The following is a 16,750-nucleotide window of genomic DNA, read 5'->3' on the forward strand; positions in this document are numbered from 1 at the left end:
ACTTGCGTTATCTTTCTATGAGGAGGAGAACACTGGATTGTAAAGAGTTTGGGGAGTACAGGAGACGGCCCAATGGAGAACTGTTTTAGAATATGTAGGGAAACCTTTTCTGGGCCTGAAGAACTTATTAATTTTTTTCAAACTTTTTTATTTTTTGTTTTGTTTTACTTTTGACAGACGAATTTACAGCCATATTCTAATCCAGGTGAAGGATCATCCGCTCATCCTCCTGCATATTGGGATCACTGAACCACCAGGTGTGTTGGGAGGAGGAATGGATGAATGGCTTATGAACTCTGAGATTAACGTGGTACAGGTAAACCAGATTAGTTTATTATTAATTTGGGTTCTTCAGCAGTCTCTTTGATTTTTTTAAGCAGACATTTTTTGTTTTGAATAACTTAATAACTACTTAAATGAAATCTCTTGAATGTTGAAAGTGTTTATACAGATGGATTAAATTGGTGTAATCTATAAGGGTGTTTTTTGCTATTTACAATAATGACACGAGAATGACAATAAAATAAGAAAACAAAGTTAATAATATTATGTTCTTGTATACTGGTCAATAACCTCTAGCATTTAAAAGCCCTGGTAAATAAAAACAGGTAGAGGCAGGTTCTTACATCACTGTCCTTGATTCTGTACCTGAAGTGAAAACCTCATGTAGTAAGTAGCCAGCGAGGTGAGTCGTAACGTGTCATAAAAAAGCAAGTCACCAGGAAAACCTGTCCTACAACGTTGTGCACGTCCAGGTATAAATAGAGGCATCAGGGTGGTGGTGGGCATCAGTTGTGATCACTACTGCATCATGAACACTAAGGTAGGCAGCTCCAGCTCTGTCTTGAGATATATGCTCGACTGAAGGATTTACCACTGGCAATACGTTCGCTTGTGCCCTAGCCAAAGTAGCCCGTACATTAATTCAGCAAGTGCTTCAAGTGCTGCCTCTGAGTCCTCCAGTCTTTATACGTGGAGTAGAGCGAATGAGTCACTATGATGTTTGAGGGTCAATGTGTGCTTGGTCTCAAATATTGGCGGGGGCATGGTGTGACAGATACGAGTAAATAGTACAGACTTTGTATTGATTCTCACCTTAGGCGAATACACAGGTGAATGTCGAGAGAAAATACTAAATGGGGAAGTTAAAACGTGAGTTCTCATTATGTTAAGAGACATAATCCTAACATGAATTAAATCTGTCTAGCTGAAGGAAGGTTTGGTATCTCTTTTTCTAATGTTTATGAGTGAGGCGATGTTTGATGAATAAAGTTAATAAATCACTTGTTTTACAGGTACTTCTCCTGCTGGCTCTGGTGGCTGTGGCTGCCGCAGACAAACGCCCCGCGACGGGCTATGGTGCCCCGCCGGTAAGTCGTCAAGATTATATGATCATTTACGTGTTTCTTTGTTACTGAAGCTATACAATACAGGTTTTTATAGGAAAGATAGGATATTTTTCTTAATGTATATCAGTTTTTAATGTCTAGTCTTAAAGGTGAGTTTTGGATAACGAGAACTACGTTGTGTGATGGGATTTTACCTCCATTTACAGGTGTCATCTGAGGAATCCGAGCCCCCCAAATATGGCTTCGACTGGGCAATTCAGGACGGCGAATCTGGCAACGACTTCGGCCAACAGGAGACCCGTGACAACGACCACACCAAGGGGTCGTACACTGTACAGCTTCCCGACGGTCGTCTGCAGACTGTGACTTACTACGTGGACGGTGACTCAGGCTACGTGGTCGATGTCAAGTACGACGGTGAGGCTCAGTACCCCGACTCTGATGAGGTCAGGTCCTACGCCCCACCCAGGCCCACTTATGGCGCCCCCTAAGTTAGTGGAAACTCCCGTGTGGCCACCACCAGGAGGCCACCTCGACCCACCAACAACCACGTACACTCTACCACTGCTACGAGCCTACAGTCATAGGGACTAGAAATACTTTTCGAAATAACATAGACCAGCGATTAGTGAGGGTCTTATTTTTCCAGAACTTTTCTCACATTTCTTCTTAATCAGTGTAAGAGACTGAGGTCTTCCTCGCTCTTAACTCCCGTCTTATATATTTTCCTGTATTATTTTATTGTACATTTGTTAAATTATACATTATTTATTAAACTTTCTGCTGCCTGAAGATATTTTGTTTTCAAACTTCTTCCTCAGACCTTCTTAGTGTGTGAGTCCTTCAGAGTGTGTCAGACCTTCTTAGTGTGTCAGACCTTCAGAGTGTGTCAGACCTTCTTAGTGTGTCAGACCTTCAGTGTGTGTCAGACTGCATGACTTCACTATAATTGGTTTTAATTTTCACCATCTCCACTGATCCCTTCACTCGGGAACGCCAAATTTATTATTTTATTTAGTTAACGCCAGACGGTCTTATTCAACACAGAGGCCCCCTTACACAAATGCTTAAAATCCAATCTGGTTTGGATAATAGATTTACTTCTAAATGCCCCTAAACTTCGCAATAGAAATTATTTTTTATGATTTAACATTAGAGGTATGCGATGAAGTCTGTGTTTGAATTGGCGTGTGTTGAGGCAGAAATTAGAATGCCAAACTTTTTTTTTTTTGGTAACAGAGTTTAATAAACAATTTATCATTAACAAGATATACATTTAACAGGTATCGGTATGTATAACAGAACATAGAAAGAGAGGCGGAAACAAGATGAACATAATAACATCAACTGTTTAACAAAAATGGATCAACAAAGAGAAAGATCACAGGTTTATTGTTTCGAAAGTTATCCCTTAAAAGACAAACATCGAGAGTACCTTTGAGTTCGTAACATCGGTGGACTGCTCATAGGCTGCTGGTGGAAAGTTCTAACCTCCTGGGTGACTGACACACAGTAGCCTATACTATATAGGGTATATCTTACCGACTGAATCGTACCGGCGTTTAGAGCCGTACTCTTTAGACTCATGAGAGTCGGGGGAATGAGCCTCACCCTCGTACTTGACCTCGGCCACGTAGCCTGAGTCACCCTCCACGTAGTAAGTCACAGTCTGGATACGACTGTCAGGAAGCTTCACGTAGTACGACCCCTTTCTTACATCTACCATCACAGTTTATATTACTTCCCAGATACACAAAACTTCCCCCGTTGCTGGTCACCTTCAAGTTGAACATACACCATAAGTCTTTGATAGTTTCGAGCCTCAGTTATCTGTGGTATAATTTTATTTATGCTTGTGAGATCAAATTATTTCATCTACAAAAGGTTTAGCAATATCTGTGAGAGGATAAAGCTGCTACCAAAGCTGCCTAACTTAGTGTTCATGGTGCAGTAGTGTTGACAACTGATACTTATTACCAGGTTGATGACTATTTATACCCAGACGTACACAACAATGCTAGACAAGTTTCTCCAATGACCTTCATTTATGTGACAAAGGTTACGAAGATTCATGTCACCGGCTCATTACTTAATCCCGTTTTCACTTTCAGAACCGAGTGAGGGGGCCAGTGATGTAAGAACCTTGAGTGGCATTCGACAATCACACAAAAACGTTTCGAGTTGTTGTATCAAAACCTTTGTAATGTCAACGTTCATACCTCATTTAACTAGATATACTCGTTGTGAATTTATGGTATTTGTCCAATTGTTTATAAACGATATGGCGAGTTAAACCTCTGTTCACGTGAAAATCATTATATATCACCTAACGATAATAATCCCTTAGATAACAAGTCATATATGAAGCTGAATTTCTCGATATCAATGATTATGGCGAACAGTTCTAAGAAGAAATATGTAAAGTCCTAAATAGTATTTCTCTCAATGCTAAACTGTATTTTTGTTACAACTTTATGGGCATTAGGCCGAGGGGTAGATTCATTATAATGTAGGGTGTCCCAGAAAAATGTCCCTGTCTGCTCTCTGCCTCCTTGCCTGCTCTCTGCCTTCCTTCCTTCCTCCCTCCAACTCACAGTGTCTCAGGAAGCAGGCAAGGCGGGGGGAGAGGGAGGGATGGAGGGATATTTTTATGGAACACCCTGTACCTACATTTGGAAATATATTTACTGCGGTGAACCAATAATTCGCCCTTACTGTGCAACTGATCTCTTAGTGTTTAGCTTAAGTCAGTGTTTTCTGTACTGTCATTGTAACTTGTATTAGAAAATTTTTATATACCTTATCATCTACATTTGATGTTTATTTCCTGCATGAGTCTTAAGTATTACTGTATGATAAACTAAAAATACTGGTAAAAAAATTTCAAACTATTCCCACTTCTTTTTTAATATCTCGCCTTATTTGTTCTATTTCTTATATATTATGTGTACGTACCGCCACGTCTTAAGCTAACTCAGACCACCTGCTTCTTCAGATTTTTATTTTGTCTTGCCAATATTAATCAATGTCTGTACAGTTAATCTAATTGTGTCGATTATAATACATTCATGTTCTAACGTTATAAACAGACACAAGCAACATTATTAAACAAGATGTAGGGATAAAAAAATATTCAGGGAATCTTTATTTTCGATATTGACAGGTACCAATTTCCTCCAGTGTGGGGTGTAAAGGCGTTAGGGCATACCATAGCCAGCTTGTGTGCCTGGTTTCATCCCTCGTGTTGTCTAAATTGAAGTGTTGGTTCCACAAGTGTCAGAAACTTTGAGATATTTAAGGATAAGTGAGGCTGTTGGGAAAGTACAGTATGTTGTATAATTTATGGAGGAATGTAAATTACCGCTTTTATATAGGTAGAGATACAATGGGAGGTCATATTGTACTTTTTTATTTTTTATTTATAACTAAATCTTACTTTTCGCTCTGTTTTTTCATAATCAATATTTAAAACCGGTATAATGATCTCTTTGTTGTTGTATTTTCTCAGACAAAACATATAAAATATTTTGATTACAATATTACCTTAAGTGTTCATGTCTTGGAAGTAATATTATTGCTGGTGGTGACAAGCATTAATGCTGAACTGAATACAAAAGACTTCATTTTTTTCTCATGTGGGCTTCGTCATCAAGAACAAAGAAATATAAACAAGTGTTAAATATTATTAATCATCCGTTTTTTTCCTCGATGTGATAAGAAATATAATGTTTGTTTTGGAATGCTGTGAGTAATATTGGTGCCAAGTTAAAAACCAAACTCATTAATACTATGGTGTATGGGGGATTATATGCAGATTATCAATGCATCTCCAAACACCAGGAAAAAGAAATAGTCAATAAACTGTTTTAAGTAACATTCTTTAATAAACAACTTCACAATATTCACATTCAACAAATAAGAATAACAGGAAAGAAAACAGACGATAGTAACAAGAGGACCTGTAGCTTCAACTGTTTTAAGACGATTAACAAACAGATAGAGAATAACAGGTCAGTTTGGCTTCGTATACAACACTGCTTAATGGATAAGCATAAAGGTCTTTTTTTGTAGCATTGTAACAGTTGTTGACCGTACGTGAGCTAGTGGTTGGACTGAACATACTCTAAGACTCGTGAGAATAGCCCTTGTATTCGTAAGAGTCGGGGTAATGAGCCTCACCCTCATACGTGACCTCGGCCACGTAGCCTGAGTCACCGTCCACGTAGTAAGTCACAGTTTGGTGACGACTGTCGGGAAGCTGCACGTAGTATGACCCCTGGGTGTGGTCACCATCACGGCTCTCCTTGTGACCGAAGTCGTTACCATATTCCTCGTCCTTTACTGACCATTCGAAGTCATACTTGGCGGGTTCATATTCGTCAGAGCCCTGTAAATTAAAGCACAACTCTTATACGTAATGTAGAATTCGTATCCAACAAAACAAAAATCAAAGTAGTCAATTGAGATATAAAAGTCTAAATACAAATTAATAATCACGTACATGATCTTCATGACTGTCATGGGGGGCTTCATAGTATAAAGGCCGTTCATCTGCGGCAGCCACAGCCACCATAGCCAGCAGGAGAAGTACCTGTAAAACAAGTGATTAATTAACTTATCGTTTAACCAGCATCACTTCATTCATCAACAGTTAAAACAAGAGATAATAAATCTTCTCTCAGCTTGGTTGGTTGAGTTCATATTGGGTCTATATCATGTATCATTGGATGAACAGGATAAAGCTGCTACCAGAGCTGCCTACCTTAGTGTTCATGGTGCAGTAGTGTTGACAACTGATGCCCATCACCAGGTTGGTGCCTCTATTTATACCTGGACGTACACAACCGTGCAGGACAGGTTTCTCCAGTGACCTTCACATATGTGACAAAGGTTACAAACAACGTTCTCACTGGCACCTTACTTCATCAAGTTTTTACTCTCACTTCAGATTGGTGGGCAGTGATGTACGAACCTTCGAAGCTGTCTAGTGACCACACAAACGTTATGTTTTTACTCATCGTATTAAAGACTTAATAACATGCTTTATTCTATACAGTGTACTTATTTATCTAACCTGACCTGTTGTGTGTTAAGGACTTTGTAATTTGTGAGTCCGTTCATATGAACGTCAATATCGCTGAACTAAGACTGATGACCACTGAGATATGGAGCAGCATTGGACCTTATCAATGACGCTGAAGGTCTCGACATCTGTGACCGAGAATGAGAGTTGTGAAAAACAAATATGTGAGCCCTGTTATATCCCTTCTCTTAATGATGTAATATTTCTTTTACAGTGCAGTATATGCGTTATAGACAATTAAAGGTCTTATTGCCCTTCAGGAAGCCTTTTCTGTATACGGGTCGGGAGCTGCCGATCCTTGCCAGAGTTTATCTTGTAGTATTGTTCTCTTACATCTTAAAAGAGTAGCAGAGTTTTCGTTCATAAATAATATTGGCTTTATTTCCCTGTGAGGCTGTTGTAAGTCATGAAAGAAACTGTCAGCTGTGAACTCTGTGTATAAACAATCCCTGTGGATACAGTATTTGTATATCTGTTAAAACAATAGGATGCAGTAAAAATTTTATCCTCTTCGCTCCTTGACAACTTACTAGCCAGTGAGACTCGTACAGGTTCCTGGAAGTACCTGAACGTGTGTCAGTATTGGTCTGGCCTGGAATTAAATGGGATCTCACTTGGTGTTGTCACGGACCTCTGTTACAGGCATTTCCAAAGTCTACAATTAATATATTATTCTTGTTGCAGGGACACAGCAGTGAGCTTTTATGGCCCACGACTTTTTTTTAATATCCTGAAATTTGCGCTGGACCATCGCCTTCTCCTGACGGGTAGTAACAGTTTCAGTGAGAAACTGAGTGTTGCTTTTTCCGGTCAACGATGGCATCACGTTTAGTAGAGAGAAGTAACTGGATTTCTCGGTTATTTTCATCAAACAAATACTGATGCTTTCTTTTGGACTGGCCTAGGGTCTCGCTGCAGGTATTCGTGATGGCGGCTTTTAGGGTATCCCATTGGGTGCCTACATTAACAAAAAAAGGAACTGTGATATCATGATAATTTCATGTATTCAGTGAACCTATGGACAGGAATATTTATGTTGAAAAACAAGGACTGAGATTTATGGTGTTCAGGACAGCAATTTCTGTCCTGCCTTGAGGGTGTGAGACATAGAACGACTTCAGAAGACCACCGAATACCTTCAGCATCAAGTGACTACACAAGATAATGAGGACATCACTAACATGACTTTATATCAGATGAAAGACTTCTCGGTGATGTACAGTATAAGTGAAGTTTGCTGATTGAAGATCCAAGAAAGCCAAGAAAAGCGTCTAAAGATAAGTATTTAAAGATTAAAAGTCCACACTTCTTAGAGGGTTAGTTAAGGAAGTTACTGGATACAGAGAGGAGACAGAGTTCTTGTTGCAGCACATTAGCCCAGTTTGCAGTTGGATTTGCTTGAATTAGGCATTTCTATAAAACCAAAATGATCAGGGGAAGAAACCCACCAAGATCCTCCCTGACAACAGAGACACAAGATTACACAACTTAGACGTAACTTGAAGCTCATGGAAACATCGATTATGTTGGTCATAGTAGAATATTTCCTTTTCCTTGTGCTTCGTCATCATGAACAAGTTATGACTCTTGTTAGTCAATATTTATCAGTATTCTGGTTTCTGTATGTGTATGAATACTGGGACTTTTTCAGTACAATAAGTATGTTTATTTATCAAAAGAAATATTGTTAACAAAGACACTCAACAATAGATATAACTTATGAATCTTTGTCGGAGGAGTCAGTTTCTACGACGTTAAGAACTAAGGGAATATTTAGAGTACAAATTATTTCATGTCATGTAATTTAATATATAACTGTATATACAATATTCACATTCAACAAATACGTATGACAGTAAAGAAAATAAGGGATGAACAACAAGGAGGACTTCTAGCCTTAACCATTTAACAAGATGAAGACGGAAATAGAAAAATTATAGTTAACATCACAAATAACAGGTCGATAGGAAGTCGTTCATTATACTCTTTAAGAAGATAAACATCCAGTTGGTTCACTGTATCTTCGCAACAGTAGTGGACCATACATAAGTTGTTGGTGGAGGTGATGTTGTCTCCTGAGTGATTGACGCTCGTGAGCCTCCACTCACTCCATCGACGCTAGGGGCTCCTTACTCAGGTCTGGATGAGATGTGATTCTAAGACTCGTGAGAGTCGGGGGCGCCGTATTGGGATTTGGGTGGTTTGTACTCATCAGACTCGGGGTAATGAGCCTCACCTTCGTATTTGGCATCGGCAATGTAGCCTGAGTCACCCTCCACATAGTAAGTCACAGTCTGCAGACGACCGTCGGGAAGGTGCACGTAGTACGACCCCTGGGTGTGGTCACCATCACGGCTCTCCTGGTGACCGAAGTCGTTGCCGGATTCCTCGTCTTCTACTGACCACTCGAAGTCATACTTGGCGGGCTCATGCTCTTCAGAGGAGTCCTGTAAAGAAAAATAAATCCCATCAATAATCTCTTACTGCTCTTATGCAAAGCGCATGTAGTGCATTCTCAGTAAGTGGTATGAATATTAAATAGATTATCTTCATGACTTACATGCGGGGCACCATAGCTTCCGGGGAGGTCATCTGCGACAGCCACAGCCACCAAAGCCAACAGGAGAAGTACCTGTAAATGTATGCACCCATTAACATTTTATCCAGCCAGCCTAATTCTAAACGGTTAAAAAGTGATACTAAACCTTTCTCCAGCTTGTCTGGTCACTTTCATGTTGGATATATACCATTAGCCTGACCTCTCTCGAGTTAGTGTCCTATTGTCATTTAGATATTCTGAGCTTACATATATACCCCCTGAGATGAGAGCCAAAAGAGACACATTAAGTAATCTGCTTTTAACAAAATGACAGTTCAAATTATTGATAATATGAGCTGTTACAACTGCAGAGTATTTAGCAATATCTGGAAGAGGATAAAGCTGCTGCCAGAGCTGCCTACCTTAGTGTTCATGGTGCAGTAGTGTTAACAACTGATGCCCTTCACCAGGTTGGTGCCTCTATTTATACCTGGACGTACACAACGATGCAGGACAGGTTTCTCCAGTGACCTTCGTATACGTGAGGAAGATTACAAAAAACCTGCTCGCTGGCTCCTTACTTCATCAAGTTTTTACTTTAAGTTGAATAGTGATGTAACAACCTTCGGTTTCGGAGGCGACCACATAAATAACACATTCTTGAATACTGTAATAGAGACTTTATAATGTTAATGTTCGCAGTGGAGTTCATAGCGTATCCCGTACACATTTTCCCAAATTATAAGTCATATCAAGTAAATTATATCATTTCTCAGTAAGTGAAGATATAATCTCGTTTACAAATGAATTTCTCACAAAAAAAATAAAGACAGTATGTGATAGCGTATTTTTATATTGTTACTTCTTGTTACTCTTACTTATTTTTTCCTTATTCTCAGGCACAAATAACGGCATGCTGAAAAGTAGTGCCTCCAATTTTCTCTTGAAGTGCAGTCAACATACAGTAAATATTCTCGCCCATTGCTGTGAAGTTTTATAGTTCTGCTACTAGAGGTCTCGCGGTAGTGACTCAGTAAACATGAGTACTGTTCACCGTTGGGCAAAGCGTGTGGTTGATGCAGACATTTGACAAGCCAAACTGCATCATGAACAACGTAGCGGAAGACAATAAAAGCTACTAGCGAGGATCACCAACAACGCACTGATGAGATCAAACAGAACGGACGAATATCTAACTCAGCACTAACTACCAACCTCGACATTAGCTAGCGTTGGTAATGTCGGGTACCGCAGAGTGTATACGTGGTGGGCTCCCGGAATGCTGACTGATACAACAAAGAAGAGGCAGTTGGACGTTTCCTTAGAGTTGTTGTTGTAACATGAACGCGAAGGTGACGTATTTTTATGCCATATTGTGACTGGAGATAGAAGTTGGATGCACAATTACGACACAGGAGGAAAGAGACAGTCAATGGCATACCGTCACAAAGTTTCACTAGGACAAAAAAAAAGTTAAAACCCCCTAATATCTGTCGGAAAACTCCTGCTTACTGTTTTCTGGGACGGTAATGGTGTCTCCAGCTCAGAATTCATGTCAAGTAGTACCACCATCAACCCTGTGCACTACAAAATTTCAGAGAGACTGAAGACATGATTTTAAGATTTTGTCCTGACATTCAGATGGTTGGTCTCCAGCAAGACAATGCTTGACCTCACATGAGTGCCCTAACATCTGAAGGAATTCATCGCTGTGATTTCGCTGTCTCTGGCCTCCCACCATACCGATCAGATCTGGTTCCGTCAGATTTCCACTAAGTCCCCAAATTTAAGAAACATCTTCGAGGACGACGTTTCTCTTTGGATGATAGAGCACAGACAGCTGTGAGGAATTGGTCTCGTCAACAAGTCACAGTTTTATTGTAATGGGACCAAGAAACTGTTTGAACGTTGACAAAAGTGAGAAGACCAGAGAGAAGTAACCGGGTCAAACTTAAGAATAAACTTTAATGTAGGTGACTGATTTGTTGTAATATCACGTCCCGTTTCAGAGTAACTAATTAGAAGGCATAACTTTTCAACATGCCTACAAATCTTTAATACAAAGATTAATTTTCAAAATTTAGAGTAAACACACACACACACACACACACACACACACACACACACACACACACACCGAAGGGTCAAGACCACCGAAGGGTCAAGACGTAACCTGGCGCTCCTCTCGGAGCAGCCAGGTCAACTGTTATGTTGGCCCATACCAACTCCCTTCCCTGAACCCTCCTCCCCACCGGAATATCAACATGTTCTCGCCAGAAGTTACTATTTCATCTAGGAAAGGAATGGAACCAGTGTTAAACAGAGGTGAACAGTGGTGAACAGTGCTTAAGTCAGTGAGAACAACTCAACAGTAACAGTGGTACCCAAGTTGACCTTCACACAGTGAGGTCCCAGGTACCCAGTGATAACGGCCCGTGAGACCCAACAACCAGCGATGTGTTAATCCGTCTACGATAGGAAGGCCTGGAACCACACCTCACTCATATAACACCATCTGTGAGGGAATTACTACACCACGTGAGGCCCCTCATAACACCATATGTGAAGGAGTTACTACACCATGAGGCCCCTCATACACCATCTGTGAGGGTACTACACCACGTGAGGCCCCTCATAACACCATCTGTGAGGGAATTACTACACCACGTGAGGCCCCTCATAACACCATCTGTGAGGGAATTACTACACCACGTGAGCCCCTCATAACACCATCTGTGAGGGAATACTACACCACGTGAGGCCCCTCATAACACCATCTGTGAGGGAATTACTACACCACGTGAGGCCCCTCATAACACCATCTGTGAGAGAATTACTACACCACGTGAGGCCCCTCATAACACCATCTGTGAGGGAACTACTACACCACGTGAGGTCCCTCCTAACACCATCTGGGAGGGAGTTACTACACTACGTTTTTGCTGTTCAACACCTACAAAAATCTATATGTTCACTGTATGTTCCTTTACCTTTCTCTAATGAAGGCTTTTGTTAAACCACCAATGTATGTAATAAGTCATTTATGCCCAATGTATATTTTCAGCCTTCGGGCTGCAGAACTTTTTCAATAAACCGTCAATTATTATTATTATTATTATTATTACACACACACACACACACACACACACACACATACACACGGTATGTGATGAAAGTTAGCCATTATGCTGCCAAGATTTTAGGGAAAATGTAAAATACAATTCATTTTAAATTACATAGTTTAATAAATAACTCATTATGTACAGCATTCACATCCAACAAATAAGTAACCAATAAGTAACAAATAAGTCAAGAAAATAGGAGCTGATAAAGGAAGACCTCTGTCCTCAAGTAATGAAGCTCAAAAAATAACTTAAAGAAACTTTAACATCACAAATAACAGGTCGATAGTGAGTCATTAATTATACCCTTTAAGAAGACAAACATAAAGCTGTTTCACTGTATCTTCGTAACAGTAGTGGACCATACATAAGTTGTTGGTGGAGGCGATGTTGTCGCCTGAGTGTTGAACGCTCGTGAGCCTCCACTCATTCCATCGACACACGGGGCTCCTTACTTAGGTCTGGATGAGATGTAATTCTAAGACTCGTGAGAGTCGGGGGCGCCGTATTGGGATTTGGGTGGTTTGTACTCATCAGACTCGGGGTAATGAGCCTCACCGTCGTATTTGACATCGGCAATGTAGCCTGAGTCACCCTCCACATAGTAAGTCACAGTCTGCAGACGACCGTCGGGAAGGTGCGCGTAGTACGACCCCTGGGTGTGGTCACCATCACGGCTCTCCTGGTGACCGAAGTCGTTATCAGACTCGTCGTCTTTTACTGACCACTCGAAGTCATATTTGGCGGGCTCATGCTCCTCAGAGGAGTCCTGTAAAGAAAGTACATCAAAACTTTTAAGTAACTTTCCATAACATGTTTACAGGTAAATAATCATGTAGGTAATCCTATTTGAATAATACATCATTCTATCAACTGTTCTTGATTATATCATAAACTCCACGTAGTACATCGCCAGTAGGAGGCCTAAATTCCAATAATCACTCGGGTGTTCTTCATAGTTTACCTCGGGAGCACCATAGCCTATGGGGAGTTTGTCCGCGGCAGCAACAGCCACCACAGCCAGCAGGAGAAGTACCTGTAACGTAAGTAATGAATTAACTTATTATTCGACCACTATCACCTCATTTAGAGAGAGTCGAAACAATAATAAATCGTGTTCAGTTTGGCTGGTCACCTTCAAGGTGGATATCCTGTAGATCACTAAGAGATGGTTCACCCCTCTGTGTCATAGTTTCCTATCCTTGATTCAAGTCTTTTGGATATGAAAGGTGATTGAATATCCTGTTGTTGAGGCAATATGTTCAAGTCAATGATAATTCTAGTGGCTGCGGCTACAGAGGATATGAATATATCTATAAGTAATTGTAGCTGCTGCTAGATGTGCCCACCTTAGTGTTCATGGTGCAGTAGTGTTAACAACTGATGCCCATCACCAGGTTGGTGCCTCTATTTATACCTGGACGTACACAACGATGCAGGGCACGTTTCTCCAGTGACCTTCACATATGTGACAAAGGTTACAAAGAACGTGGTCACTGGCACCTTACTTCATCAAGTTTTTACTCTCACTTCAGATTGGTGGGCAGTGATGTACGAACCTTCGAAGCTGTCTAGTGACCACACAAACGCGAAGCTGTATAGTGACCACACAAACGTTATGTTTTTATCATTGTAAAAAAATATTTAATAATGTCAATGTTCACACCACTTCGTATATAAAGTATTCGGTTATTCAAATTGACCTGTTCTTAGTTAAGGTCTTCATGAATCATAGTTGCCGAAGTGAGAGACAGTATCACTGTATTTTACCAAAGTTAAAATCACGGATATGCTAAGGCACATATTAATAGTTGAATTTCTCGAAATCAGTATTTAAGATTACGATGTGTGAAAAACATTAATTCTGTTACTATATACTAGCTGGGAAACCATACTACAGTATGATCTGCACTACACTACATCAACTAAACTTTCATCTACAGTTCTACACTATCACTTTTGGGTGGGGTCGTCCCCTACCAGGCTCGGTAGGAGGGAATGTTATTGCACTGTATGGGTCCAGGACCTCTACCCTCTACAGTTTCTTCTTTGAGCCAGATCTAAACCATGACACCAAGGAGGACACCCACAGGAGCCCCTTAGTACCTTCAATCCTAATCCCTGCCCTCCCACCCATTAACACAAGTAATGGTCTCCCTACTTTAGCTACAGACTCCAAGTCATGTTTGCCTGACTGATGCACACACACACACACACACACACACACACACACACACACATGCTGAAATACATGATATTGTGTCATTATGATAAGAATCACAACTTCAATAAATCAAACAAAGAAAATAATTAATTTTGGTTCCGTTCTAACATAATAAGTTAGGTTAGGTTAGGTCATGCAGAGGATATTTATTTTAAAGATAATTTGCAGGTTATCAGACACTTGGATCTGGCCTATAGTTTCATGTGTAGTATTCAGTGATCCTGTGGGCAGCAATAAAGGGTGTAAGGTTCATGGTGTTTTGTCATACCTTGTGGGTGTGAGACAGACACTGAATAATAAGACCAACGAACACTTTCAGCACCAAGTAACTACACAAGATCATGAGGACAACGATGAAGTGACTTTATTCAGAAAAAAAAAATTCACTGTGTTTTTGTAAGATGTGATGTTTTCTTGGTCCACTAGTGACAACAGAGGTCTTAATGGAGAGTTATAAGGTCAGTTGAGCTAGACGTTGAGAACTGGTTGGTTACGGCAGGAGGCTTTATGTGCATGAGACTTAACTTGAACTCGGATAAGGTTGGATAAAGGATTTCTACAACAGACTAATGATCGCTTGATACAACTTAGCTAGACAGAATCTGAAAACAGGGGCAGTCGCACTGGAGCAAATGGTAGCTACAAAAGTTAGGCGTGAACTTTGAGTATCTGGTAGTGAGCTGGTTTATTATGCTGTCTCTGAAAAGGGCTGAGGCATTTGTACTCTGTGCTTTAGTGAGAACCTTTCACCAGCCATAAGGTGAGGATATCATTGTTCATATAGCGTCCAGGACTGTCTTGTTTGCGGTGTATTTCCTACGAGTAAAAATATGAAAATTTCGAAAACATCGTCTTTTTAAAGCAGATGTTCTCGATTTTTTTTTTCAGGACAGTGACATTTCCTTTTCCGTTCTTATTTATATCTCGTCATGAGGGACATAAATGCCATAGTAAATTGTGATAACGATTAATCATACGTTGTCAGTAATGTTCTTCTTATATTTGTTATTCATACTTGGGTTTTTAATTCCATCTAGGCGGAACTTCAGGGGGTTGAAGAGGTTCTACCATGGCAACAGCTTCGGAACAAAATTAAATAACCATATTTAAAGCAACGCCATTTAATAAACAACTTATTATATACAATACTCATATTCAACAATTAAGCATGAGAAGAATGAGCTTAACGAAGATGAACAAATACAAAAAAATGTAGACATAACAAATCACAGGCCGATAAGCTTTCGCAAATTATGCTCTTTTAAATAAAAACATAACTTTTATTTCACATTAGCTTCGTAGGAGTGATGGAGCGTACATGAGAACTTCAGGGACTGCATACTGGGACCTGGGTTAGGCGATCATCTAAGACTCGTGAGAGTCGGGGGCGCCGTATTGGGATTTGGGTGGTTTGTACTCATCAGACTCGGGGTAATGAGCCTCACCCTCGTATTTGACATCGGCAATGTAGCCTGAGTCACCCTCCACGTAGTAAGTCACAGTCTGCAGACGACCGTCGGGAAGATGCGCGTAGTACGACCCCTGGGTGTGGTCACCATCACGGCTCTCCTGGTGACCGAAGTCGTTGCCGGATTCCTCGTCTTCTACTGACCACTCGAAGTCATACTTGGCGGGCTCATGCTCCTCAGAGGAGTCCTGTAAAGAAAGTACATCAAAACTTTTAAGTAACATTCCATAACATGTTTACAGGTCAATAATCATGTAGGTAATGCTATTTGAATAATACATCATTCTATCAACTGTTCTTGATTATATCATAAACTCCACGTAGTACATTGCCAGTAGGAGGCCTAAATTCCAATAATCACTCGGGTGTTCTTCATAGTTTACCTCGGGAGCACCATAGCCTACTGGGAGTTTATCCGCGGCAGCAACAGCCACCACAGCCAGCAGGAGAAGTACCTGTAACGTAAGTGATGAATTAACTTATTATTCAACCACTATCACCTCATTTAGAGAGAGTCAAAACAGAGATATTAATCCACCTTTTGATTGGCGTGATAGAGGACGTATTCTCGTGATGTCACAGTAAGTTCAATTCAATGATAACTATATGTTACAGTTACAAAATCCATAACAATATCTGTGAGAGGATAAAGCTGCTACCAGAGCTGCCTACCTTAGTGTTCATGGTGCAGTAGTGTTGACAACTGATGCCCATCACCAGGTTGGTGCCTCTATTTATACCTGGACGTACACTACACAGTTTTGCTGGATAGGTTTCTCCAGTGACCTTCGTATATGTAATAAAGGTTACAATGAACCTGCTCGCTGGCTCGTTACGTCGTCAAGTTTTTACTTTCCGTCAATATTAGTAAACAGTGATGTAAGAGCCGCCAGTCTCGTTCAGCGAACATACAAATATCACGTACTAACTATACCAAAGTTTTTATCACATTAATGTTCGTAGCA

At 40.4% G+C, this 16,750-nt stretch overlaps 5 protein-coding genes across 5 annotated transcripts; 1 reads left to right on the plus strand and 4 right to left on the minus strand.

Annotated features, from left to right (window-relative positions):
* Positions 1-730: 730 nt before the first annotated feature.
* On the plus strand, positions 731-2,141 carry LOC121869435 (cuticle protein 8-like). The gene is made up of 3 exons (XM_042370779.1): positions 731-823; positions 1,296-1,370; positions 1,556-2,141. The coding sequence occupies exons 1-3, from the start codon at positions 812-814 to the stop codon at positions 1,838-1,840; spliced, it is 372 nt and encodes a 123-aa protein (XP_042226713.1). The 5' UTR covers positions 731-811; the 3' UTR covers positions 1,841-2,141.
* A 3,067-nt stretch (positions 2,142-5,208) lies between these two features.
* On the minus strand, positions 5,209-7,078 carry LOC121869505 (cuticle protein-like). The gene is made up of 4 exons (XM_042370859.1): positions 7,047-7,078; positions 6,112-6,220; positions 5,851-5,940; positions 5,209-5,736 (listed from the first exon to the last, which is right to left on the minus strand). Exons 1-4 carry the CDS (start codon positions 7,076-7,078, stop codon positions 5,473-5,475), a joined length of 495 nt encoding a protein of 164 aa, XP_042226793.1. The 3' UTR covers positions 5,209-5,472.
* A 1,139-nt stretch (positions 7,079-8,217) lies between these two features.
* LOC121869707 (pro-resilin-like) lies at positions 8,218-9,459 on the minus strand. Its single transcript, XM_042371261.1, has 3 exons — positions 9,394-9,459; positions 8,993-9,064; positions 8,218-8,879 (listed from the first exon to the last, which is right to left on the minus strand). Exons 1-3 carry the CDS (start codon positions 9,403-9,405, stop codon positions 8,589-8,591), a joined length of 375 nt encoding a protein of 124 aa, XP_042227195.1. The 5' UTR covers positions 9,406-9,459; the 3' UTR covers positions 8,218-8,588.
* A 2,733-nt stretch (positions 9,460-12,192) lies between these two features.
* Positions 12,193-13,514, minus strand: LOC121869708 (pro-resilin-like). Its single transcript, XM_042371262.1, has 3 exons — positions 13,443-13,514; positions 13,058-13,129; positions 12,193-12,862 (listed from the first exon to the last, which is right to left on the minus strand). The coding sequence occupies exons 1-3, from the start codon at positions 13,452-13,454 to the stop codon at positions 12,572-12,574; spliced, it is 375 nt and encodes a 124-aa protein (XP_042227196.1). The 5' UTR covers positions 13,455-13,514; the 3' UTR covers positions 12,193-12,571.
* A 1,908-nt stretch (positions 13,515-15,422) lies between these two features.
* On the minus strand, positions 15,423-16,541 carry LOC121869705 (pro-resilin-like). Its single transcript, XM_042371260.1, has 3 exons — positions 16,458-16,541; positions 16,169-16,240; positions 15,423-15,973 (listed from the first exon to the last, which is right to left on the minus strand). The coding sequence occupies exons 1-3, from the start codon at positions 16,497-16,499 to the stop codon at positions 15,683-15,685; spliced, it is 405 nt and encodes a 134-aa protein (XP_042227194.1). The 5' UTR covers positions 16,500-16,541; the 3' UTR covers positions 15,423-15,682.
* Between the last annotated feature and the right edge of the window lie 209 nt (positions 16,542-16,750).

Source organism: Homarus americanus, unplaced genomic scaffold, assembly GCF_018991925.1.
Source record: "Homarus americanus isolate GMGI-L3 unplaced genomic scaffold, GMGI_Hamer_2.0 scaffold23578, whole genome shotgun sequence".
Taxonomy (NCBI): Eukaryota; Metazoa; Arthropoda; class Malacostraca; order Decapoda; family Nephropidae; genus Homarus; species Homarus americanus.

What these genes read in the sequence shown, in the direction of transcription:
- LOC121869705 (XM_042371260.1), bottom strand. Translation starts at nt 16,499, where the DNA reads ATGGGCATCAGTTGTCAACACTACTGCACCATGAACACTAAG. An exon ending in ACTGCACCATGAACACTAAG is followed by an intron (nt 16,241 to 16,457) that starts GTAGGCAGCTCT and finishes CTTACGTTACAG; the next exon opens with GTACTTCTCCTGCTGGCTGT. An exon ending in TAGGCTATGGTGCTCCCGAG is followed by an intron (nt 15,974 to 16,168) that starts GTAAACTATGAA and finishes CTTTCTTTACAG; the next exon opens with GACTCCTCTGAGGAGCATGA.
- LOC121869708 (XM_042371262.1), bottom strand. An exon ending in TAGGCTATGGTGCTCCCGAG is followed by an intron (nt 12,863 to 13,057) that starts GTAAACTATGAA and finishes CTTTCTTTACAG; the next exon opens with GACTCCTCTGAGGAGCATGA.
- LOC121869505 (XM_042370859.1), bottom strand. Translation starts at nt 7,078, where the DNA reads ATGCCTGTAACAGAGGTCCGTGACAACACCAA. An exon ending in GAGGTCCGTGACAACACCAA is followed by an intron (nt 6,221 to 7,046) that starts GTGAGATCCCAT and finishes ACATATGTGAAG; the next exon opens with GTCACTGGAGAAACCTGTCC. An exon ending in ACTGCACCATGAACACTAAG is followed by an intron (nt 5,941 to 6,111) that starts GTAGGCAGCTCT and finishes CTTGTTTTACAG; the next exon opens with GTACTTCTCCTGCTGGCTAT.
- LOC121869707 (XM_042371261.1), bottom strand. An exon ending in GAAGCTATGGTGCCCCGCAT is followed by an intron (nt 8,880 to 8,992) that starts GTAAGTCATGAA and finishes TTTTCTTTACAG; the next exon opens with GACTCCTCTGAAGAGCATGA.
- LOC121869435 (XM_042370779.1), top strand. An exon ending in CGGGCTATGGTGCCCCGCCG is followed by an intron (nt 1,371 to 1,555) that starts GTAAGTCGTCAA and finishes CTCCATTTACAG; the next exon opens with GTGTCATCTGAGGAATCCGA.